The sequence below is a fragment of the Cnephaeus nilssonii genome, assembly GCF_951640355.1.
Source record: "Cnephaeus nilssonii genome assembly, chromosome: 15".
NCBI classification, from domain to species: Eukaryota; Metazoa; Chordata; class Mammalia; order Chiroptera; family Vespertilionidae; genus Cnephaeus; species Cnephaeus nilssonii.
In genome coordinates, this window is record NC_137086.1 from 9,732,858 (window position 1) to 9,759,181 (window position 26,324).

Sequence of the window (26,324 nt, forward strand, 5' to 3'; positions counted from 1 at the left end):
TCTAATTATAAGATAAACCATAATTCTAGTAACAATGGTCTTCTTAGTGTTTTCCAACTGTTCTCACTTCTATTCTTACTGCTAACACCAGTGTGAAATAACTTCTCCAATATGCTCAACATGTTAAAGAAATCATTCTTGCTCCTAAATAAACTGTTCCACCTGTTTCCCAAATCTATAAATGAGACCAAAATGCTAGAGACCCAATATACATGCATGCGGAGGATTTGTGTTTATTCTTATCTATTGAATAACTGAAAATTAATGACCTAAGTGCCTCACTCAAGATATAAGGGGTGAGAAATAAGCATCCTTAAGTATAAGTTCATATTTAATCTCAAACTTTTCCTTAGTATATTCCAATCACCGGGAGCATTTCAAATGTTAGGATTTTTTTAAAGATTTTTTTATTGATTTTTAGAGAAAGAGGAGGGGAAAGGAAAAAAAAGAAACATCGATGTGAGGGCAGTATATCGATCAGCTACCTCCTGCATGCCCCTTACTAGGGATAGAGCCTACAACCCAGGCATGTGCCGTGACCAGGAATGAACCAGCAACCTTTCCATGCACAGGAGGACGCTCAACCAACTAAGCCACACTGGCCAGACCTGTTTATTAGGATTTATCAACATTTTTAAGTGTTTTGTACAGGATTATCAGAAGACAAAGTTTTAAACATGACCAAAAACAGAATTACACCCTACCTTAAATTCTACCAAAAGTCACCTTTAATTTAAAATTTGTAATTACCAGCTCCTGGATCAAAATTCTCTAGTAATCCCTATTATGTTTAAAATAAAGTCTAAATGACTTAAATACTATATTTGAGGTCTACTTGCCTGCCCTAACCCTTCTATATTATCTTCTAAAAGAATTTGTATCATCTTTCAAATATGGACTTAAAAATCCAACTGGAATTGTTTTATAAAGTGTGAAGAAGAATTAGTTTTATTTTTTCACCAAATAGATACCCAATTTTCCCAGCATTATTTATTTAAAAGGCCATTCTTTCCCAAGAGCACTAAACTGCCTATTTTATTATATACATATTTAATTTAAATACATTTTTATTGATTTTAGAGAGAGAGGGACAGAGAAACATTGATGTGGAAAAAAAACATCAATCAGCTGCCTCCTGCATGCCCCATATTGAGGATCGAGCCCACAACCTGGGCATGTGCCCTGAATGGGAATTGAAAGGGCACAGGACGACATTCAACCAACTCAGCCACAACTCTGCTCTTGTAGTGCAGAAGCAGCCATATATAATGGAAAAAGGAATAAACACAGCTGTGTTCCAATAAAACATCACTTACAAAAACAGGCAGGAGGCTAGATTTGCCCCACAGGTCATGCATGGTTTGCTGACCCCTGTGCTAACTGAAAAAGATCTTCCTTAAGGACACAGATGACATGTGATAAGCCTCAAAGCACTCATCCAAGGGCTAAGGCTAAATACTGTGTCAATGAGTGAAAAGAATCTAACATAATCAGATTAGAAAAATTACCTGTGAATCTGATCTTGTCTGCTAGAGCGAACTGGAGCTAATCCATCTATTTCATCAAAAAATATTATAGAAGGTCTCATCAAATATGCCTAGTATAAAAAGAAAAGAGTTATTTATTGTATTACTGTCCATTTTTTATAATTACTGTGTTTTCTTAATAGCTAATATAAGCAAATGATACAACATGCATCAGGTAAGAAAGATTACATAAGTAAAAAGAAAATCTCCTTATCCCCCCTTTCCTTTTTACTTATGTAATATCCAACCACAGGTCTACAGGCATCTACTGTTTTCAGTTTTATTCTTTGATATATATTATTTATTCACATACACAACAAATGTCTTTTTAAACGTACTATTTTTGTTTTATTTCATGCATTTAAGTCATTGAACAATGTCAGCATTTCCAAGTTAATTCTTCCCTCATCCACCAATGTTATTTTATATTTATATATTTCAATTATAATTAAACTAGAGGCCCAATGCACGAAATTCATGCACTGGTAGGGTCCCTAGCAGCTGCAGCAGGCCAGGGCCTCCCTCCCTTCCCACAGCCCCGCCCCTTGGTCGAACTCCCAGGAGAGGGGACAATATACATACTACACTTTTATTATATAGGATTCTCTTAAAGCATACAGGCTGAAATGTTTGACTTCCCAATAAACACTGAGCACCATGAAGGTAAGAATTTTTCTATATTCCTCTTTCTAGATCCATTATCTAAACACAGCAGTTTTTAATACTGTCATATTTGAAGTGTTTTACTAATTACAAAGAACTTTGACACACAATGGGCATTCAATGAATGCTTATTGAAAGAATTGTTTTTATTTCATGTGCATTTCCTTACACACAATGAAATATAAGTTGCATTGCCAAATATGAATGACTTCATTCATTAATTCAAACAATCCAAAGTGAACTTACAGGAGGACTCTTATTACAAGTATTAGAAAATAATATTTTTAAGTACTTATCCTATCTATTTAAAGAGTAATACACAAATTGACTGTACCTCCTCTACACCCACAAGCCACACCCACCAGCCAATCAGGAACGAGTATGCAAATTAGCCCAACCAAGATGGCTGCGGCCACGGAGAGAGCAGGAGGCTTGGGTTTCCCCAGCAATGGAGGAAGCCAAGCTTTCCGCCTGCCTTGGCCGGCCCAGGCCTCCGCTCAAGGCTACAAAGTTTCAATTATAGAAGATAAATAAATCCCAACAAAAATGGCTGCGGCCACAGAGCGAGCAGGAGGCTTGGCTCCGCTCAAGGCTACAGTTTCAATTATAGAAGATAAATAAATCCCAGATACCAGGGCCTCCGCTTGGGTCACCAGGGGACGTGGCTGGCCTGCAAACCACCACAGGCCCCTCACCCAGGCAGGCCCACAGCCCAAGGGAACCCCCACCCTGATCCGGGACACCCTTCAGGGCAAACCAGCCAGCCCCCACCCGTGCACCAGGCCTCTATTCTATCTAATCCTATCTAATAAAAGAATAATATGCAAATTGACCATCACTCCAACACACAAGATGCTTCCCCCATGTGGTCAAAGATGACTGCCCCCATGTGGACATAAGATGGCCGCCAAAAGATGGCCAGCAGGGGAGGGCAGTTGAGAGGGACCAGGTCTGCAAGGGAGTGCAGTTGTGGGCGATCAGGCCAGCAGAGGAGGGCAGTTGGGAGGGGCCAGGCCTTCAAGGGAGGGCAGTTTGGGGCAATCAAGCCTGCAGGGGAGGGCAGTTAGGGGTGACCAGGCCAGCAGAGGAGGAAAGTTGGGAGTGACCGGGCCTGCAGGGAAGGGCAGTTGGGGGGGACCAGGCCTGCAGGTGAGGGCAGTTAGGGGTGACCAGGCCTGCAAGGGAGGGCAGTTAGGGGCAAACAGGCTGGCAGGGGAGCAGTTAAGCATCAATCAGACTGGCAGGGGAGTGGTTAGGGGGTGATCAGGCTGGCAGGCATAAGCGGTTAAGGGCAATCAGGAAGGCAGGCAGGAGAGCAGTTGGGAGCCAGCAGTCCTGGATTGTGAGAGGGATGTCCGACTGCCCGTATAGACCCGATCCCGATAGGATCGGGCCTAAACAGGCAGTCAGACATCCCTCGAGGGGTCCCAGATTGGAGAGGGTGCAGGCTGGGCTAAGGGACACACACCCCCGTGCACAAATTTCGTGCACCAGGCCTCTAGTTACATATAAATAGTAAAGATAGCCTACATAATATTCATTCACCTTAATATTTTATTTTTTAAGTAAATTTCATTGATTTTTAGAGAAAGAAAGGGGGAAAGAGAGAGAAACCTCAATCAGTAGCCTCCCGCTTTCACCCCAACTGGAAATCAAACCCACAACCACGGCATGTGCCCTGACCGGAATCGAACCTGCCACCCCTCAGTGAATGGGACAACACTCCAACCAACTGAACCACACTAGTCAGGGCTCACCTTATTCTTTTAAAAGCATTCACTTATTGCTGAATTATTTCAGAACCACATTTACAACTGATGAAAATAAATACTATACTGTTTTGTGTGATGTCATGTTAAGCTTTTTATGCTATTTCCTGAATTAGACTACAATCTAATGATAAATATGTTATAACCAGCGTTTCCAAAAGCATCTAACATGGTATTAGGTGCCTAGTAGCCACCTCAATAAATGTGTTGTGAGTCAACTTAAATTAGTACTAGTAAAACTGCTATTAAATACCTCTTTGCCATTCAAATTCAGATTATTGATCCTAAATTTCATATACTGATTGGAAAATATGCCTCCTCAAGAACAGTTTGTATTTACAGACTAAGTGCATCAAATATGCTAAAGAAGATATTCTCTGATTTTACTTACCTGATCAAAAAGAAGCCTAAGTTGCCGTTCTGATTCACCCACCCACTTGCTCAGACAGTCTGCTCCTTTTCGCATAAAAAAAGCCACCTTTTTGTCTCCTTGACTGCACTCATTAGCTAGTGCTCTGGCAACCAAGGTTTTACCTGTGCCAGGAGGTCCATAAAACAAACAGCCCCTAGAGGAATAAAAAATTAATAAATGTTATCACCACCACTAATAACCAATACAAAAGGATACTTCTCTCATATAATTTTGTATTTATATTATAATTATTAGACAAAAATAAAACTTTTGTAGTACATAGACAAACATTTCCCTTCGCTGAGTGTCCTCAAGGATGTTCTCAAAGCACCAAGCTTTGATAGGCCAAAAAATACAGTTAAATCAGAATAGAGAGTAATTTGGCAAGATACATCAAAATTTTAAATGTTTTTCCCTGTGACTTACCAATTTCACATCTTAGAATATGTCATATAGAAATACTCAAAAGATGTTATTTTTAAAATTTTTTTAAATGTATTTTTATTTATTTCAGAAATGAAGGCAGAGGAAGAGGGAAATAGGAACATCAATGTTAAGAGAGTATCATTGATCTGCTGCCTCCTGCATGCCCCCCACTGGGGATCAAGACTGCAACCCAGGCATATGGCCTGGCCTGGTCAATGCTTAACCACTGAGCCAAGCCGGCCAGGCTAAAAATTTTTAAATGGATGTTCAACAGAGCAGATTCTAATAGTGAAAAACTGAAAAAAATTAAATGCCATTTAGTAATAAGGGACAGATATATTGTTACATCTATAAAATAAAACACTAGTATAGTATCAAATAATATGTACATTACTAATATGGAAGGTGTCTAGAATATATTATAGAGTAAAAACCAAAGTTATGTAAGAGTATTGTTGAATAATCTCATTTATATTAAAAGTTTATATGTGCATAATATAGACAAAACATAAATTTAATATATGCACAGATGTATAAAAGAAATCTATAACAAATATACAAAATTGTTCATCCCTAAAGAGTAGAATTACTTTCTGTTTGTGACACTTGCTCCTTATAACTCTCTGTTTTGTTTATCCCAAGGCTATACTAAAAGTAATAATTATTTTTAAAATTCAATTTACATTATATAAAAAACAAATAAATTGCTATCATGATTTTTAAAAGCCAATGTAGAATTATAGGCTAACTTTTTAAATGACTCAAATAGAAGATGACTCTTTTTTCTAATTTATCTTTATTGTTGAAAGTATTACAGATGTCTCCTGAAGATGACTCTTTAATAGATTTTCTACATCCTTAAACACATGGAAAATAAATTAGAACCAAATCTGAATAAAAACCTCCTACTAAATAAAAAGGAACATTTCGCAGTTTAAATCTAACAGTCTATAAATATACATCTTCAGAATATTTTATTCTGCTCAATTTCCTTTAAAACAATTTCTTAGCCTTTTTCTAATATTTAATCACCTCATGATCAACCACAACTAAAATGATCATGAAAATAAATTATCAAGCTTGCCATTTCAAAAATACCCCATCAAGTCAAATAAAGACTTCATTGAAATTGTGCTTCCAAAGATTAAACAACACAGAGCATCAAACTCAATGCTATTAGAAAGCCAAATCAAGGAAAATATCTGGGCAATTCACTTGTATATTAAAGATCTGATTTGTGCCTGACCGTTAAATGCTAAGGTGTAAATTTCAAGAACATAGTACCACAGCCTTAGAGCACTAAAAAACAAATTTTCCTTCTTAATTCTTATTGCTAGAACACATCAAATAAATACATATGAAATATTTATAATTATTTACTAATTGAAATTTTATAAATTAACAGTAATAACAATACTTACCTTGGAGGCTGAATTTTAAATTTTTCAAAAATTTCTGGATATAATAGTGGAAATACTACCATTTCCTTTAGTGCATGAATATGATGGCTCAATCCACCTATGCTATCAAACCGTACCTTGGAAAGAAGGGGGAAAGTTTAACATAAAATAATTTTAACTGTTTATAGATTTTTTTTTAATATATGAGACAGTTTTATGATTTAGAAATACATGTCTGAGTAGAAACTGTTGAACGTAAAGTTAAAAAAACTTACACTTTTGAAATAAGTGTAAAAAAATAAAGTTGGCAGTAAAACTCAAGTGTACATGTCAGTCCAGCCAAATAAAGCTATCAGTCTTTAATCTCATAGTAACTAAGGACAAGAGCAATGCCCAGTCTAACACTTTAATGGTTATCTATACGAAATACTATGTTATGTATGCACGCTAATAATTTAAATGCCTTTCAAAATATCATCTATCACATGCATTCTCAGCAGGGGCAACTTCACCCCCAAGGGGGCAAAAATTGGTCCAGGAGTAGGGTAACAAAAATCTTTGCTATTACAATGGTTTGTAACCCACCAAAGCTCAACTTTACCTGACAAAAATCTTAATCTTTAACACAAATTTACCTAAAGAGAAATTTAATTTTTGTTATTACGGGACAACAATTAAAAAAAAAAAAAAAAACAGTTTGAGAAACACCGGTCTCCCACAAGATGCAACAGAGATTATTCCTCCCACCTCTAACAGTTTAAATACCTAAAACAGTTTGTAAATTTAAAAAACTGGATAAAAGCAAGTGCTTGAAGAAAATAGTGCCAAAATGTTAGCAGTGATTGCCTTTGACCAGTGGGTTCTAGGAGATTTCTTTCCTTGATTTTTTATTCTGTTATGGTACTTGAAAATGTTCTACAATGAATATTTTACTATGATAGACAACACTTAAGTAATCTAAAAAAATAGAGTTTAAATAAAAAACTCTCTAAAAGTAGCTAAATTTTCTTGCATATGATATCATACTTTAAAGAAGTAAGTTAACTCTAATTAACTGGCAGAGATGCCTAAAATTAACTAGATTCAAGAGAGCAAGGTGCTGGTAAACCAAATAAGCAAAGATCATTAAGTAAAATCTTCTGAGAATGTGAACTACTAAACTTGACTCTCTGAAATGTCCTTAGGTCCTCACTAATAAAGATTTTCCCCTATGACTTCAGATTGGAGGTAGCTAACATTTCCTTTTCAAATATATACACAACTCCATTTGGTAACTTAAGTCTATCATGTGAGAATTGGTTAAATTATGTTGAATAGAAAGGTTTATGGGAATAATCAAATATATTCTGTAATAACCTTATTCCCAAGTATCCTCGCAGAAAAGATTCTACTAACAGTAAGAATCTACCACGTCTTCTAAGTCTTGTCTCTCTCTGCACACCATATATTTCCTGGGTGCTTATTATCCATTTTCCATAGTAACCTCAGCTATCTTTATGTGGTTGACCCATATCTGAAGTTCTAGCCCAGATATTTCGCCTTAATGCCAAAACTAAATAACCAATTTCCTACAAGTTACTTCAATTTGTGATATGCCACAGATACCTAAGCATGTCTATAACTAACTGAATCAATCTTCACACCTCAAATACATATTTCTTCTATTATGCCTCCTACCTCAGAGAATGAAGCCATGCATTACCTCATCCAATCTCTTAAGCCAGAAACCTGGGTAAAATATTCAACTTGTTTCTCTCCCTCATTCCCCAAAAGCAATTAATTCATCAATTTCTGTCATACCAAATTCTCTACTGAATTATGTCAAATCCATATGCTACTTCCTTCCATCGTTACCCTACTTTCTTTCTACTGTGACCATTACTCCAGATTACTAGATTACAACTACTTCTGAACCAGTCTCCCTAATGCCAGCCTTGCTGCCCTCAAATTCATTAACTGCATCATAGACAGAGTGATCTATCTAAAATGCAAATCTGATCTGGAAACCTAAGCAGCAGCTTCAACAATAACCCATTGCCTAATCATGGTTTATGGGGATCAGCCTCATTTCCTAACCATTTTTCACTATATGCTCTAGCAACAGTGAAATGAAAAAAAAAGGGGGGGGGGAGGACTTGAGTAGACATCATATGTGATCAGAGTGCTAGGTTCCAATATATAAATATACATACATACACACACACACACACACACACACACACACACACTAATAATGGTGATATCTAGATTTTTCTGCATTTATTGTGTGTTGGTTTAGAAACAAGACATGACCTTTTTAAAAAAAGAAAGGTACTTCTAGAAAAACATCTCCAAAACTTACTGATTTATCAATGTTCATTGGATCAACATCAGCCAAGCTTGCGCCCACTTTGACACGTTCTCGGAGAATACCACTAGCTAAATCTTCTGTTCTTAAATTCATAGGCAAACACCTGAAATTCATAAAAAATTCAAGTTTCACATTTTTAATGTCAAAATAAGTTTAAATCTCTAACACATTTTCACCTTTCTCCTTTTTATCATAAACCAGAAAATAACATCAAAAGACTCCATATTTTTAAACTACTTTTTCTAAAAATTTTTCAACAAACCAAAAATAAACATATTCACTAGATAAAGCAAACAAAGGCCAATAATCTATTTGTCCAAAAAGGCCAATCTATTCCAACTTAGAAAACTTAATCTAACTGATGTTCTATATTATCTATAATAATAAAAGCATAATATGCTAATTAGACCGGACAGCCGAACGACCTTCTGGACATCATTCTGGACGTCCTTCCAGATGAATCCACAGAGACGGGGGCTGAGGCAGAGGCAGTTAGGGGCAATCAGGCAGGCAGACGAGCAGTTAGGGGTGATCAGGCAGGCAGAGTGGTTAGGGGCGATCAGGCAGGCCAGTGGTTAGGGGAGATCAGGCAGGCAGGCGAGCGGTTAGGGGTGATCAGGCAGGCAGGCAGGCAGAGTGGTTAGGGGCGATCAGGCAAGCAGACAGAGGCGGTAGGGGCGATCACGCAGGCAGATAGGCCAGCGGCTAGGAGCCAGCGGTCCCAGATTGCAAGAGGGATGTCCCCTGAGGGGTCCCAGATTGCAAGAGGGTGAAGGCCGGGCTGAGGGACACATATGTACTATAATATATAGCACTAACTGAACTCAAGCTTCACTATGATATTTAAACTTATCCTCAGATATTATGTGAATATGTCTACTCAATTTACATGACTGAAGAAATTTTTTGCCCTTTTATTCAAAGGAAACCAAGTTTAGACCACATTTTGAGAACTAAGCTTAATCTTTTGTGTAACTAACTTAAAATTAATCTTTAGCTACCTAAAACCATATATTGTATTATTTAATTTTACTACCCTAAGAAAATATAATCTACTTTCTCTTTTAACATTGGGTAAACACCAAAAAATTACAAACAGCCTCAAAAAAGTATAGCTTCTATAATGAATGTAACTTTGATAACATTTCTGAGTGCTACCTTCTCTCAAAAACATATTTCCAAAGCAGGTATCAGAATAGTTCAGATTAAATAGGCATTAAGTTCTTTTATTTAAACTTAGATTTTTCTCGTACATTTTCTTTCCATCATCTACATAAGGAATTTACTGTCTGCATACAATCTACACCAGTCCAAACTAGTTTCCAACACCTGCCAAATAAAAACTTGGTATTTCTATAACAAATATATAACAACAAATTATAGAAATGCTTTGCCAAATGTAAACTTTTAAAATATAATCTATCTTTAGTATTATAAAATAAGCTAGAACATTAACTCAAATTTTAAAAAAATAAATTATAACTTGAAGCGCTAATTATTTACTAAACAAAATACTGATTCTCTTCCCCAGTGAAAATTTTGAGGTTTCAGGAAGCCATGTAGTAATCAGTCACTTAACCTAGTTAGGCAAACACCACCATAGGCACATATTCAACCAAAAGTAAAACAAATTTCCCAATAAAAAGCCAAGGGCTCCTGACCTAATTTTATTAAAAGCCAAGTCTTACTCTGAGTGCAATCATTATAAGCATCTAAAATCAGCCTCACTGTATGAATTTGGGATAGAGGAAAGGTATGGAGAAAAATATTGCCATAGAGGTTGGCCTCTTCCCTGTGGCTCTTCTTTCTTTACTTTGCACACACCATTTTACTGAATACTTATACAGCAAATAACCCAAGGTCAGATGTCTCCTCTAAGAATTATAAGTAAAAGCCAATCAGCACATTAGACTAAAATATGTGTTGAGTATCAGTGTTAGCAAAATGCTAGTACAGATAAGAATCCCATTCAAAATATAAAAACTGTTCTTCCTTTTTTCTGTCAGAGAAAACAACGGTAAAAAATTTACTAACCTATTTCTCGCTCTTGCCATACTCTTTGATTTCCTTCTTTCAAAACGTTCTTCGTCAGAAGAAGTTGTGTCACTACTATGAATAGCATGCTTCTTTCTCCTATTTAAAGAGAGTAAAGTCAAAAAAAGAAGAAAAAGAAAAATAAAGAAAAGAAAAAGAGAGTAAAGTCCTTAAAATCATTACAGTAGCAAATGGCTTTTAAATACATATTATAAGCATCACATTTACAATTAGCTTAGTAGAAAATACACACATTCATCCATTCACTCAGAAATAGTTATCAAGCTCCTTGCGCTCATTCAGTATATATACAATGAGGTATAAACATAGTAACTTCCACAGAGAACAAGAAAAGGAAGAAGGAGAATAGGGAGCCCACAACTTTTTAAATAGAGTAGTTCAGGAAGACACACGTATACATATAAAATGACAATTACGCAAGCATATTCATTACATCAGATTTTACAATAGCAAAAGAGTGAAAGCAACCTGACTCTTAATAAAGGACTAGTTTTAAAATTATACTATATCTACAAATATAATATTATGCAACTATAACATAAATGTGAAATTTCACAATACTGAAAAGACAGTTAAAATGAATTAAGTGAAAAAACCAGGTGCAGGATAATGTACACAGTACATTTTATGTAAAAAGAAGGGGTAGCAATTGATATGTGTATTTGCATATACAGGGTATCCCAAAAATTAGAGGTACACTTTGAATAATTATTAAGGCAGTGTTTATTAAAATACATTTCATTTTCAAAATGTAATCGAATCTACAGACATTGTTTGTTTTGTCAATGCCTGTTTTCAAACTGTCCATTCTGGTCCAGGCACTGCTGATAACACAAAGCAATGGAATTGCAAATATCCAGAAACATTTCATTTGGTAGTTGAGTGCATTCTCCTTCAATGGCTACTCTCAATTCAGTGACAGTTGCTCATTTTGTAGTGTAGACTTTATTAAGTATCCCCATTTTAAAAAGTCTAGAGGTGTGAGGTCTGGTGAATAAGGAGGGTATTCTACAAGACCCCTTCATCCAATCCACGTGTTTGGCAAGATCTCATCAAGGTATGATCTTAAATCACAATGGTAGTGTGGGAGAGCCTCATCTTGCTGAAAATAAAACTCCTCATCTTCAAAGACCTCTCTAATGAGGAAGGAGCCTGATTCCTCGTAGGGCCATGTGATTTCACCTTCAACCATGGGTTCTGTTGTTGCTGGGCATTGTCGCCCCGAATCTGGTTTACTGCACACTTGCATTTGCGTTCTACACCCTGTACAACAGCAACTTTGCAGAGTGCCCTCTCACACTTTAGGACCCCTCAGGGGATGTCAGGGAGCAGGGTTTGGCCCGATCCCCGCAGACTCCACCTGCAGGAGGGACCCTGCTCATTCCGCAGATGCCCTTCAAGCCCCTGCACCGTCCCAGGTGCGGCTGGCTGGGGAGGGACCCCAGGAGGTTGGCTCCAGGGCATGTCCGGCCTGTCTCGCCCAGTCACGCCCCCACTGGCCACCTTCTAATTAATTTCCTTTCAATGTGCACAAATCCGTCCACCAGGCCACTAGTACTGTAATAACTGTGTGTGATGCCAAATGGGTATCTGAGTTATCAGGGCGGAGGGAGGAGGTTATTTATAAATTATATAACTGTCTAACCACTATGCTGTATACCAAAAACTAACATAAAATATATCAAATATCAACTATAATAGAGAAATAAAATTGAAAAAGAAAGAAAAATGCTATTTAGTCCCTCAATGGCATTATCATTTACACTATCAATACCTATACTGTAATTATAAGGCACTACATTATGTATGATTTAAAGGATATCTACACTAATAAAAGAGAAAGATACAAATTGACTGTACCTTCATGACGCCCACCAGCCAATCAGGAATAAGTATGCAATTTAACCCCACAAAGATGGTGGGTTAATTTGCATACACAGGCGCCAAGTGGCCGGGGGCGGGACGCTTGCGTCATCACCATGGCGACAACGCAGTCATTCTGCACCGCCCCAGCCACTCTGGGCCTCTGGGCAGCGTGGAAAGGCAGAAAGGCGGCTCTGGGCCAGAGCAAAGGCGGTGCCGGCAGCCAGGGGAAGGAAGGCCCATTGTTGCACGAATCTTCATGCATGGGGCCTCTAGTATATAAATGACAGATGTAAATATTTCTTCCTTTCAAAAACCAACAAAACATACCTGATATGGCTTCTTCTTGCTGGAGATCTGTGAATATCAAACAGCGTGTTTTCCCTCTTTTTTTGATGAGCTGGTACTTTAAAAACAATAGGACAACATAGAAATAAGTAATAATAAAATGATAAGTTGATTTATTAAAGGAGTAGAGAAAACTTCTATTAAATTGATAAATTGGAGTTCTTAAAAATTAACAAAATTCTGCTCTTTGAAAGACACTAAGAAGAGAGAAAAAAAAGTTATAGACTTAGAAAATATTTGCAAATCACATATCTGATAAAGGACTGATATCCAGAATGCATGAGGAACTCTCAAAACTTAATAATAAGAAAATAAACAACTCGACTGAAAAAATGCATGAGAGATTTGAACAGACACTTCACCAGAGGTAACATTGGCAAATCATCACATAAAATGATACTCAAAATCATTGGTCATTAGGGAAATATAAATTAGAACTAAAATAAATGCATATTAGAGCTAATTTTTAAAATGACCATACCAAGTGTTGGCAAAAATACGGACCAACTAGAATTCTCATATACTCTCTGAGCAAGAGGTAAGTGATGCAATCACTTTGGAAAACAGTGGGCAATTTCTTAGAAAATTAAATATATCCTTATCCTAACCATAAAACCTAGACATTCCTGCCATAAAAAAGAATGATTATAAGAAAAATAAAAGCATGTTTAAACAATTATTTGCACATGAATGTTCATAACAACTTCATTTATAATAGCCAACACTAGAAATGTCAACAATCCCAATGTCCATAAAACAAATGAGCAGATAAACAAAATTGTGATATATTCATATAATGGAATGCTACTCAGCAATAAAAAGCACACTACTGTTATGTGCAACAACATGGATGAGTCTTACAATAATTATGCTGAGTGAAAGAAGACAAAAAAAAAAGCATATGTACCAAGTTCTGTATGTAATAAAATATAAACTAATCTATAGTGAAAGAAAGCAGATCAGATCAGTGGCTGCCTGAGGACTGGAAGCAGAGAGGCACAAGAAGGTGAGGAGTAGATTATAAACAGGCAGGATGAAATCTTGGGGGTCAATAAACATGTTCATTGTCTTAACTGTGATAGCTTCATAAATATGTGTAATGGCAATGGACTTTAATTCAGTTATACTTCAATAAGTTGTTTTTTTTAATCTAGACAAATGGCTCACAGTCTTTTTTCTGTGCCAATACACTTCCCCCATTATTAACAGGACTATCTGTGACAGTGACTCTTAACTGTGGTAGATAAGTATCCTCATACTTGGGCAAGGTTCTAATAAGATAACTCTGATAGACCCCTTTCAGAGAATCAATCATTGTTTTAGAAAATAAAGGGTTTGAGTAAAAAGATCTAGGTTCTTCCTCGAAAGCATTATACTAAGTGAAAGAAGTTAAACACAAAAGGTCACATACAGGCAAATCTATAGAGACAGAAAGTACATTAGTAGTTGCCAAGGGTTGGGTATGGGGGGAGGGGGATAGTGTGCAAGTAATAAAATGTTCTAAAATTATATAGTGTTGATGACTGCACACTCTAGTGAATATATGAAAAACCAATGAAGTATACATATTAAAAGCCAGCAAAAATGGTGAATTTCATGATATGTGAATTATATCTCAATTTTTAAAACTTTAAAGGGAATCAATAATGGCAGAATTTCCCAAGAGCTGGAAAAAGTCAATAAAATAGTACCTGTAGAATTTATTACATGTCCATTAGATTTAAACATTTTTCTTTTCAATAAAAATTAAAAAACAAACCCTTATGTTACTGGCCAAGCTGCAGCCATGTACCACTTTTGTGACTAAGTTACTCAACTACTGGGAACATAGAGATACTTGCCCTAAAGAACTGCTATAATTGAAAGTGCTCGATAAACTACAAAGTAACACAAAAACAAAGCAATATTTACTATTAAGTTTAGGTTCTTTAAATAAAATGTATATGCTCTATGTAATTCTATATTGCAACTACATACTTAAATTTTCTTTCCATTGTATTATAAACAGAAGCACATATAGGAAAAGATATATGGAACCTACAAGAGAGTTCATTCTTTTAAATTCAGCAACACCAATTTTTTAAAGAGATGAAGCAGAATAAGCTACCAACTATAAAAACAAAGAAGTTATTTAGTGTCTCCTACCTATTGGAGGTGCTTGGTATCGATCCACTGTTTTTCTTTGTCTCAAATTATATGGTCTATCATTTTCTTCTCCTTCTGCCTCTTCAACTTCTATATCTCCATCCTCCTCTTGAGATTCTAGTTTCCCCCACACAAAAGAGAAAAAAAAACAGTTTTAATCCACAGGATTGGTCCACTCTAGAACTGAATATTTATATTTTATTTTTTTAATTATTATTTTTAAATATATTTTTGTTGATTTTTTTAGAGAGGGAGGGAGAGGGAGAGAAAGAGAAACATCGGTGTGAGAAATAGTGATTGGCTGCCTCCTGCTCACACCCCATTTGGGGATCAAGCCTGAAATCCGGGCACATGCTCTGACCGGGAATCGAGCCGGTGACCTTTCATGAGCCAGTGACTTTCAACCAACTGTGCCGCATCAGCCAGGAGTTACATTGTTTTTAAATATAGTTACTGATTTCAGAGAGGAAGGGAGAGGGAGTTACTTTGTAGTTTATCAAGCACTTTCAATTAGAAACATCAATGATGAGAATCATGGATCAGCTGCCTCCTGCACACCCTTCGCTGGGGCAATCAAGCCTGCAACCGGGCATGTGCCCTGACCCAGAAGCGAACTGTGACCTCCTGGTTCATAGGTCAATGCTCAACCACTGAGCCATACCGGCCTAGCAGGGGCTACATTTTATCTTTTACTCTGCACAGGTGACACTTAAAAGTATCAGTTCTGGCCCTAGCTGGTTTGGCTTAGTGGATAGAGCATTGGCCTGCAGACTGAAGGGTCCCGGGTTCAATTCTGGTCAAGGGCACATGATCCCCTACTGGGGATCAAGTTGTGGACTTGATCCCCAGTAGGGGGTGTGCAGGAGGCAGCGGATCAATTATTCTCTCTCATCATTGATGTTTCTATCTCTCTCTTCCTCTCTGAAATCAACATAAATAAATGAATAGATAGATAGATAGATAGATAGATAGATAGATAGATTTAAAATAAAATAAATAAAAGTATCAATTCTGTATCATACAGCATAAATCAATATAATTAAAAATCAACCCAGCCCTAGCAGGTTTGGCTCAGTGGATAGAGCAACAACCTGCAGACCAAAGGTTCGATTCCAGTCAAAGGCAAGTACCTCGGTTGCAGATTCCTCCCCGGCCAAACTCTGGTCAGGGCTCGTGCAAGAGGCAACCAATCAATGTGTTTCTCTCACATCGATGTTTCTCTCTGTTTTTCCCTCTCTCTTCCACTCTCCCTAAAAATCAATGGAAGAATATCCTCGGGTGAGGATTAACAACAACAACAAAAATCAACCTAGATAGATGTAAAATGCCTTTCTTACAAATAAATAATCAATATAGTTATCTGCTAAATAAATCAATATGATCATATTTGATCTCTTGATTTGCTTATGATTCAGCATTTTACTACAGCAAACTTCATTCAATGTCCAATTACGTAACCTCTGGATTAGGTTAGTATTCAAATACCACTTGGTAGTTCAAAAAATATGTTTACAAGATAATTACTAATGTTACAGCAAAAGCAATTATTGTTGGCAGTATAACAGTTTGTTAGGCCTGTTGACAACAGGTACGCAGGGATTAATTACATTTGGTAAGAAAATGCAGATAGGAATTGGGAGGGACCGTGCAACAGGCTTCCAGGGTATTGATAATACATTAGTGATTGTTTTATGATAATTCAACTAACTATAAATGTAAAAAACTAAATTAAAATATACACAAATACAAAATGTTTATTTTTAATTGTTTTAAAAACTTTTTGGCTATAGCTAAGATGTGACAACTATTTACAGTTTAAAATAAAAATCTAATGAAAATTTATAGGCTTATGGTCCTTAAGTACAATATACTTTAGGATTAAGTTTTTAACCACAAGAACTGTCAATACAATGCAATCATATTAAGGCACAGGAAAATTTTTTAATTGCCAGTGATGCTGAGTGAAATAGGAGACTAAAAATTCAAAGGACTTTACATTTTACTGGTAACATCTGAAAGCTTATTCTAAGTTTTTAATTTTTTATTATTAGGGAATAGAGAAAATCAGCAAATAAAATATTACTTATCTAAATAATACTATTAATTACTTATGCCCAATTATGTTTCCTAAACCTTAAAAAATTTTTAAAAAAACAAAAACGCCTATACAATAATACTATTTACTATGGGAGGAAATGCTGTATGTGTCCAATCTACTTTGAAAACTCCACAAAGATGTTCAGTTAAAAGGCAAAAATCATACTATAAATCTGTCTCACCTACGTATACTGATTTTCTCCAAAAGAAAGCAATATAGAGGTGCTAGCTGTAACAATATTTGCTCAATAAAGTACCTTCATTGGAAATATCAGTTCTTCATAACTTGCTAATAACATATTAATTACAGAATAAGAGTAATAAACCTATTCTTCTCTATCTAAGCTATACAAACAGTGGGAATGAGTAAAATTGCCTAGTAAAATACAAGTACCTTGCATTTACAATACACCAAATCATCTGAAAATCCAATTCAATACAATAAAGAAGATTAACTCCCACAGAATTAATTCCTATAGATGTACTGGTCATTAATTTATAATCCTTGGGGCAAACGTACTTTCATCATGTTCCAGCTTCAGCCCTACAAATTTGGGGTTCTTCAGTTCAGAACCCAGACATGCCTCAGAAAAGAACAGTAGTATACTAGTATACTCCTCAGTCCATAACTACATTTGGGACCCAAATACAGTAATTAGAGATTTAGAGACTATAGACAGAAAGTGATTCTGGATAGAGGCTTCTAATTTGAAGGTACCTAAATACAAAAAAGGCCTGACCTAACAAGCAAATCAGCTCGTGGCAAATGTAAATTAGGTCATTAAGGACTATCAATAGCTACTAATAAGATACATTACAACAATGTAGAGAGTACAGTAAAGGCACTTTTCCAATGCAGAAAATAAAAACTCAGAATGCCAGTTGAATAAAAATTATTTCCAATTATACAAAATATAGACCTCTACAGCCAAAATCACCTACTTGGCAATATTACACATATGTTACTTGCATATATTTTTTTCTTCCACCTAAACTTTCTAGTATTTATTTCATAAAGTGTTTTACAAACCTTCTTCTTCACCTTCAGTAGAGACTTCATGATGATTTTGTATCCCATAACTATTTCTTCTCAGTGACTTTCTTCGCCTTTTCACTCTTGAATACATATCCATGTTTTCCTTTTAAAGAAAGAAATCTGTCAAATATTAACATGGAATTTATTCCTGGCAATAAATAGTATAACCCAATGCGACATGTCTACTCAACAAAATTCAATGAGCGCCTATTTACAAGGCACAGATTCATGAAAACAGAGCTTCCTGAATTCAATAAATTTAAGGGACGAGAAAATAAACAAATAAAACTTATAAAATATTTGAAAATTGTAAACTATAATGCCATGGAATACTGTCTCCTGCAAGCAAATTACAGACTAGTAGGATGAAAATAAATCACAGGTAACTATAGAGGAAAGTAAACAAAGTTAAACGCCATAAAGAAAGGTGCAAAGTAGAATTCAAAGAGACAACCTCTTCTTGATAAGGGCAGGGAAAGGAGGCAACATTTGAAATCCTTGAAACAAGGAAGGATTGCATCAGTCCCTAACCAGAAGTATTAAGAGAAGTAAAAGATAGATGAACAAGAATGACTTGTTTATATTTGAGCAATAGTGTTGAGAAGATAAAAGTTGAAAACAGATTATGAAAGCCAAAATATTTTTAATTAATTCAGTACACAATAAAAAACCATTAAAGTTTCACATCAGAAAAGTCACAAAATCAGAACTGTATTTTCAGATGACTATTCTGGCAAAAGTAGAGGGAGGATCTTTAGGGGAATTGTGGCAAGTAGGGGATGGGATAAAGCAGAAAGAAAGCAAGAAAGTCCCAAGCTAAAAATGAAGAAGGAGCAATTCTATTAATCCAAGAAAGTCCAAATGCTGTTCACTCTCCCTTTTTATTCCTCAGTATAAATTAAAAATTGCAAAGGTTGTTAAAGTATACTCACAAATTCTGTATCTGTCCACATTCGAAGTCGTTCCACTTCTCCTGATCGACGATTCCGTCTAATGTTAATGTTGTCCATTTCTTGCAGTACAGCTTCAGCAGTACTATAATCATACAGTAAAACTAGGGTTTAGACAATTGTGGGATCATACACTGTGTCATCCACATAAAAGAGATCTTCACCAAAGCATAACTAAATCATCTCTGACATGTAACGGTACATCCCTCTTTGAAGTGGCGTCCATCAGAAGATAATGCCCCCAAAAAAGATAGAACCAAAAGACCTTCTACCTTAATATATTTATTAAAGTAAAACTTACAAAATAGAAGACTTTTGTTCATAAGGCTCCAAATATTCAAATCCACAATGCCACTAAAAAAATTGACTATCAGATCCAAGGCACTGAAAAAGTAACTAATTTAATCTTTTTATTTGAAGACTAGAAGCCCGGTGCACGAAATTCGTGCACGGCGGGGGGTTGTTCCACAGCCCAGCCTGTACCCTCTCCAATCTGGGACTCCTGGAGGGCAGTCGGACATCCCTCTCACAATCCAGGACTGCTGGCTCCCAACTGCTTGCCTGCCTGCCTTCCTGATTGCCCCTAACTGCTTCTGCCTGCCAGCCTGATCACCCCCTAACCACTCCGCTGCCAGCCTGGTTGATGCTTAACTGCTCCCCTGCCAGCCTGTTTGCCCCCAACTTCCCTCCTCTGCCAGCCTGGTCACCCCTAACTGCCCTCTTCTGCAGGGTTGATCACCTCCAACTGCCCTCACTTGCAGGCCTGGTCCCTCACAACTGCCCTCCCTTGCAGGCAGGGTGCCTCCCAACTGCCCTCTCCTGCTGGCCATCTTGTAGTGGCCATCTTGTGTCCACATGGGGGCAGGATCTTTGACCACATGGGGGCAGCTATATTGTGTGTTGCAGTGATGATCAATCTGTATATTACTCTTTTATTAGATAGGATAGAGGCCTGGTACAGGGGTGGGGGCCAGCTGGTTTGCCCTGAAGGGTGTCACAGATAAGGGTGGGGGTTCCCTTGGGGTGTGGGGCGGCCTGAACGAGGGGCCTGTGGTGGTTTGCAGGCTGGCCACGCCTCCTGGCAACCCAAGGGGAGGCCCTGGTATCTGGAATTTATTTTCCTTCTACAATTGAAACTTTGTAGCCTTAAGCGGGTGAGCCTGGCCAGGGTGTGTGGAAAGCTTTGCTTCCCCTGTTGCCGCCGGCAACCCTGGCCTGCTCTCTCAAGCTCCATTCTGCCACCATTTGTTTGAATTTGTTTACCTTCTATAATTGAAACTTTGTAGCTTGAGTGGAGGCTTAGGCCTGCAACGGCTATGGAAAGCTTGGCTTGCTCTGTTACCTGGGAAACCTTGCTCTCTGTGGCTGTAGCCATCTTGGATTGGGGTTAATTTGCATACTCGCCCTGATTGGCTGGTGGGCGTGGCTTGGCTGGTGGGTGTGGCTTATGTAGCGGAGTGATGGTTAATTTGCATATTACCATTTTATTAGAGAGGATGATGTTATGATTTATATAGAATAGGATTTGTAAAAAGTTTAAAGTTAATAAGGTCTTTCTGGAAATTAGAGAATACTAACATCCACAAAATACATGCTGACATTAGAACATTTCACCTTTCAAACACTATGTTTCCAGACACTGGTCTAAGTATTTAACAAATGTACACTGAAACTAATACAAATAATATTGAATGTAAACTGTAATAGAAAAATAGAAAAAATAGTAATAACTAATACTCAAATTTGACATTACCACTACAGAATATAATTTCCTCTCCAATCAAATAGGGATTATACTGACCTCCCTTCTCCAGAAATTTGCAAGAATTAAGTATGATAACCTATTACCTGAGAAGAATAACGTTTCATCGCATGTCGATGCTGAGCAATCAGCTAGGTTGGCTCACTAGCTACATCCCACATACCCAGTCTCAAAAGGACCTTCAATTCAAAATCTTAACTAAGCAAATTATATATTAATAATGGAACTTAATGCTGTTTGAAAATTGTCAAAGATACAAATGTTAAATGAGAAAATATTAAGTGACTATAATAAAGACAATAAAATTATTTTTATAGTATCTAACTATGCACAAGAGCTTAAAAACGATGAGAAAATTTTAACTATTACATAAATTGTATTAAATCTAGTAAACTGACTAGAAACTGACAATCACTGCTAACCACTGTTAATTCAAATTGTTATAAAATAATTTTATTTATTACTAAGTCAGTGTCTAAATTGTTTTTAAAAACATAACTGTCTTAAAAATCAAATAATTAGCCCAGCCAGTGTGGCTCAGTGGTTGAGTGTCGACCTATGAACCAAGAGGTCACAAGTTCAATTCCCAGTCAGGGTATATGCCCAGATTTCGGGCTCCATCCCCAGTGGGAGGCATGCAGGAGGCAGCCGACTGATGATTCTCATCACTGATGTTTCTCTCTCTCTCTCCCTCTCCTTTTCTCTCTGAAATCAATTTTAAAAATTATTTTTTTAAATCAAATAATTAAATGAAACTGCTTATTACATAAGCATTCATACCTATTTACTAGTTGATCAAATAACAAACTCTGGTTCACACTTTCAAATCTGTTTTTCCTGGAACGACAACTTTTTCTGACTTCCATGTCACCATTCATACAAGAAAGGTCTCCATCTCCCTTCTTTTCCCCTCGAAGGGGATGGCTTCGAAGGGCTACAAAAAGAGAGATAATTTCCATATCAAAGTACAGAGTATAAAAAGAGAGAAAAAAAATCAAAACATTACTTTTAAAAGATCACAAGAGGTTTAATATAACCTCTTAAATGGCTTTAATATCCAATAATCTAACATTCCTATAAATGTTTACACTGTGTCTTAATAATTTAAATTATTTCCCTCGTACAAATTTTTCAACACTTAACAATTACATATGTATTTACTGTGACTGAAATCCAGGCAATATTACTGTATGCTGAGCATACTAGTAAATCACTCTATTCACCCACATTAAGTGCTTTAATTCTAACAACATTAAAAAAATTTCAACACTAACCAGTTTCATAATAGAATACTCACATAGACTACTATGTCCGTTTGGTAATGTAGCACCAGGCTGAGAAGTTAACCTAGAACACAATTATATTTAATATGCAACATATCAATATTTATTTAAAGGAGCAAGAAATGCAATACTGCTGGAATCATTTTAATCTTTAAAATGTCAGTAATATAGTATTACTTTTTTTAAGAGTAAAGAACTTTTTACTCCAACATTGATAATATACCAATTAATAAAATATACCGAGTCATTTCATTACTTCAAGAACAGCTTTAGTAATAGAATTTATTGTCTCTTCAACTCTGTAAATTAAAATCCAAATAAAAGGCTTAAGTCTAACATATGCCATAAATTAACTGAGGCCATTAGTAGCAATTGTCACAGACATTTACTATTGATTTGGTTGACAAAATAAAATTGAAACAATAACAAATTTATTCAAACAATAATTTGTAAGGAAAAAAAAGGACTGAACACCAATACCATATAATAATTTATTCAAATATTTTATTACACATTCTAAACTGACAATAAAAACTTAACTAATTTCTCAAAACAGTCATTGTGTAATTCTCTCTCTTGGGTGGAGTAAGAAAAATGTTAAAGATACTTAAGTGGTCATGAAAACATAAAGACTGAAGAAAACAGTCACCATACACCTAACTATAAGCAGAAAGCTCAAAAACTCAATTGTTACAGAATAAAAGAGCTGTCAGTATAAAGTTATCACAGTATTTTTTTTTAATCCAACAATAATCATTTTCAAAGAAAAAAACAAAGGGAGGACATTTAGAAAATAGTTAATATATAGTATAACTATCTGCTACTATTTATGTGGTTTGCACAATTTTTTAACTAAAATATTCTAATGTTTCTAGTTACTCCGTAGCTCTTTGAGTTAAATCATAAATGTTAAGTGTTATAATCGTTAATCATAAATATCCCTGCCCAATAAAGGTCACAGCTAGGATGATTAAAAGATATGAACAAAAACTCAAACTACTATCTGTCTTCAGACTGTCAAGAAAACAAAAACAAAAACTCCAGCCCGGCCGAAACCGGTTTGGCTTAGTGGATAGAGCATTGGCCTTCGGACTCAAGGGTCCCAGGTTCGATTCCGGTCAAGGGCATGTACCTTGGTTGCGGGCACATCCCCAGTGGGGGGTGTACAGGAGGCAGCTGATCGATGTTTCTCTCTCATCGATGTTTCTAACTCTCTATCTCTCTCCCTTCCTCTCTGTAAAAATCAATAAAATATATTAAAAAAAAACAAAAAACCTCCAGCCCTCCTTTCCCCCAGAAAACAACAAAATTATCTTTTTCTAATATACTACCTCTTGGAAAGTATTTCATTTTTAGCACCTTTGTATACCAAGTACACAATTTTCCTGGCATATGAATTTGAGTATAAAGTAATGAAACTGATGTATTAACAGGACATTCTTTAGATTATACATGTGGAATTCTCTAGAATCAACCTCAAAATCCACTTAAAACCAAATTAAAAAATCTATTTTATTCATAAATATACTTTGGCTTTGCACCCAATATAACATTACCTCAATCTGATCAATTTATTCACAAGTCTTGGCTCCAAATGAATTTTAGTTGCATGCAAAACTAAATAGTTATCCCTAGCTGGTTTGGCTCAGTGAATAGAGCATTGGCCTGCAGACTGAAGGGTCCTGGATTTGATTCCCAGTCAAGGGCACGTGCCTGGGTTGCAGGCTCGAACCCAGTTGGGGGTGTGCAGGAGGCAGCCGATCAATGATTCTCTCTCATCATTCATGTTTCTCTCTCTTCCTCTTTCTTCTTGTCTGAAATCAATAAAAATACATTTTAAAAAAACTACATGGTTAAAATTATACACACTTGAATTAAAAGAATAAGATGTTAACCCTTAAATATTTCTATAAAAGAAATCTAAAACTTTTCTGAACAATAGCAACATCACTTGGGGGAAAAAGCACAATAAGTTTTTTGTCCCTCTGAAGAAAACAATACTTAGTTGGCTTTTATTTCTTTGCTAATGAGTGATGTTTTATGGGGGGAAGGGAACACATGTTCTTCAATCTAATTATCTTACAATTACATATTAATGTCATCATTTTACCATTATCATTTCTCTTATAAAAGAGAGAAATTTATTTTTTTAAAGGGAGATAATATTAAATACTCTGTATATAAAAAGAATACTGAGATTTTAAGGGCTGGCCTGATTATACAATATTATATGCCTAAAAAGTTTTTTGAATCAATGTTCCCAAAAGTTAATTACTTAAGCCCTGGCCAGAGTATGGCTCAGTTGATTGAGCATCATTCCATTCACCAAAAGGTTCAATTCAAGGTCAGGGCACATATCCAGGTTGCAGATTTGATCCCCTGTCAGGATACATAGGGGAAACAACTGGTCGATGTTTCTCTCTCACATCAATGTTTCTCTCTCACTCTTTCTCTCTCTCTGTGCCTCCCTCCCGCTCCCTTTCTTTCTCTCTCAAATCAATAAAAACATATTTTGGAGGGAAAATGTTAATTACTTAAAATGTAACCAGGTTCACTACTTAAATGAATCCTCCAGTAAATCCTTTATAATTATAAAGTCTCCTTTGTTTATTTTTAAAAAGGAGAATTCAATGGGGAATATTTCCCTGTATCTCTGTTTCCTAAAGTTTTTAAATGGACATAATATCACTTTATATTAGATGATCATTGTATTAGAGTTTTTTGAGTCTTTAATTATCTGTAGCAACTACCAGATTTAAAAAGCATTTCTTATTCTCCCTTTCCCATATAAACCCAAGGCATTTAATGATTTAGAAGATTTTAAACCTCAATTCAGTAAAAGCCTCATTTTGGAAAACCTTAAGCACTATCACCCTTCAATTCCAATCTGCCTCAGCAGTTTAACATAGCTGGTTATATTTCACTTAAACCTCACTATTCTCTCATCATCTGATGACAAAACAAGTTTTTCATGCATAATGCATTTAAGTTTACAGTTTATCTTATTAAAGATTTAATTTTATATCTTAGAGTATGCCCTTTTATTATTCCAGAGACATCAAATACATGCCACTTCCCCCAGGCTGCCTACAACACACCAGGCCTCCAAGTTAAATAAATGTCTACTGGCTAAATGTCAGCTGACAAGAGTCAGTAAAATGGGACTCTACTCAAAATATTTGAAAAAAATAAAAATAAAAAATATTTGTAAGTGCCATCATCTAGATTAGCATGTATATGTGTGAGTTTCTACATATAAGATAAAGAACATAATACTAAATATTTTTTGATCAAACAAAACCCTCAATTTACAAAAAATTATCAATCATTATCATTACATTGATGAACTTGGACCTCCAAATATATATGCCTAGATTTCTCCCCAAAAGAAACTCAATTTCAAATCTTTTATGAAGTCTTCGAAATTCTAGTTTCACTTTTACCTCTCTCTTCGTCAATAACTAGTCTCTAAAAAGAAGTCATTTTACCAATCAATAGTAATTTCTTTAAAGAATTTTGGTCTTTAGAAAGTCTGTTAAGTTTCATTATTTTTCGCCCTAGCTAGTTTGACTCAGTTGATAGAGCAGCAACCTGCGGACTGAAGGGTCCCAGGTTCGATTCTGGTCAAGGGCACATGCCCGGGTTGCAGGCTCGATCCCCAGTGTGGGGCATGCAGGAGGCAGCCGATCAATGATTCTCTCTCATCACTGATGTTTCTATCTCTATCTCTCCCTTCCTCTCCGAAATCAATCAAAAAAATATATTTTAAAAAAAGATTCATTATTTTTCATAGCTAATACTAAGTTTTATCTATATTCAATTTTTCTCCAAATGAAATGTATTTCTAAGGAATAATTTTTATGAAAGAAATTCAATAATTTACCTTTAATGCTCATAAGAACTTAGATTACAAAATAAAGAATCAGGATTCTTAGGTTCATGACATAAAAACAGAAGCCTTCAAATAAATCCTTATTTTTGTATTTATGCTATCTCATAATATAAAATATATTTAGCTACAAGTTTTGCTTAAAACTCAATTCTGTTAAATCTAATAGGTCACATGGCATTTTCTTTTCAAGTCATATGAAACCAAAAGATTCTAACAGTGTAGGCACTTTCAGTCCTAGATGCAAGTTTAACTCAGAAAACTTTTTAAAATGTGAAATGCTAAACATTATTCTTCTGCCAAAACAGAAATAGTAAATTTTGTTACCATTTATTATGTAAGCTTTTTAT

At 35.9% G+C, this 26,324-nt stretch overlaps 1 protein-coding gene across 5 annotated transcripts in view; it reads right to left on the minus strand.

Moving 5' to 3' along the window:
* ATAD2B (ATPase family AAA domain containing 2B) overlaps positions 1-26,324 on the minus strand; it is a 129,429-nt gene that overhangs the window by 74,524 nt on the left and 28,581 nt on the right. For all 5 annotated transcript variants that reach the window (XM_079791804.1, XM_079791803.1, XM_079791806.1 and 2 more), the window contains 11 exons: positions 22,100-22,149; positions 21,583-21,736; positions 19,023-19,125; positions 18,085-18,193; positions 14,958-15,074; positions 12,795-12,870; positions 10,581-10,679; positions 8,538-8,649; positions 6,218-6,333; positions 4,350-4,524; positions 1,509-1,597 (listed from right to left, as the gene is read on the minus strand). In XM_079791804.1, the coding sequence (XP_079647930.1) occupies positions 1,509-1,597; positions 4,350-4,524; positions 6,218-6,333; positions 8,538-8,649; positions 10,581-10,679; positions 12,795-12,870; positions 14,958-15,074; positions 18,085-18,193; positions 19,023-19,125; positions 21,583-21,736; positions 22,100-22,149 (1,200 nt within the window). The remainder of the gene's footprint in view (positions 1-1,508; positions 1,598-4,349; positions 4,525-6,217; positions 6,334-8,537; positions 8,650-10,580; positions 10,680-12,794; positions 12,871-14,957; positions 15,075-18,084; positions 18,194-19,022; positions 19,126-21,582; positions 21,737-22,099; positions 22,150-26,324) is intronic.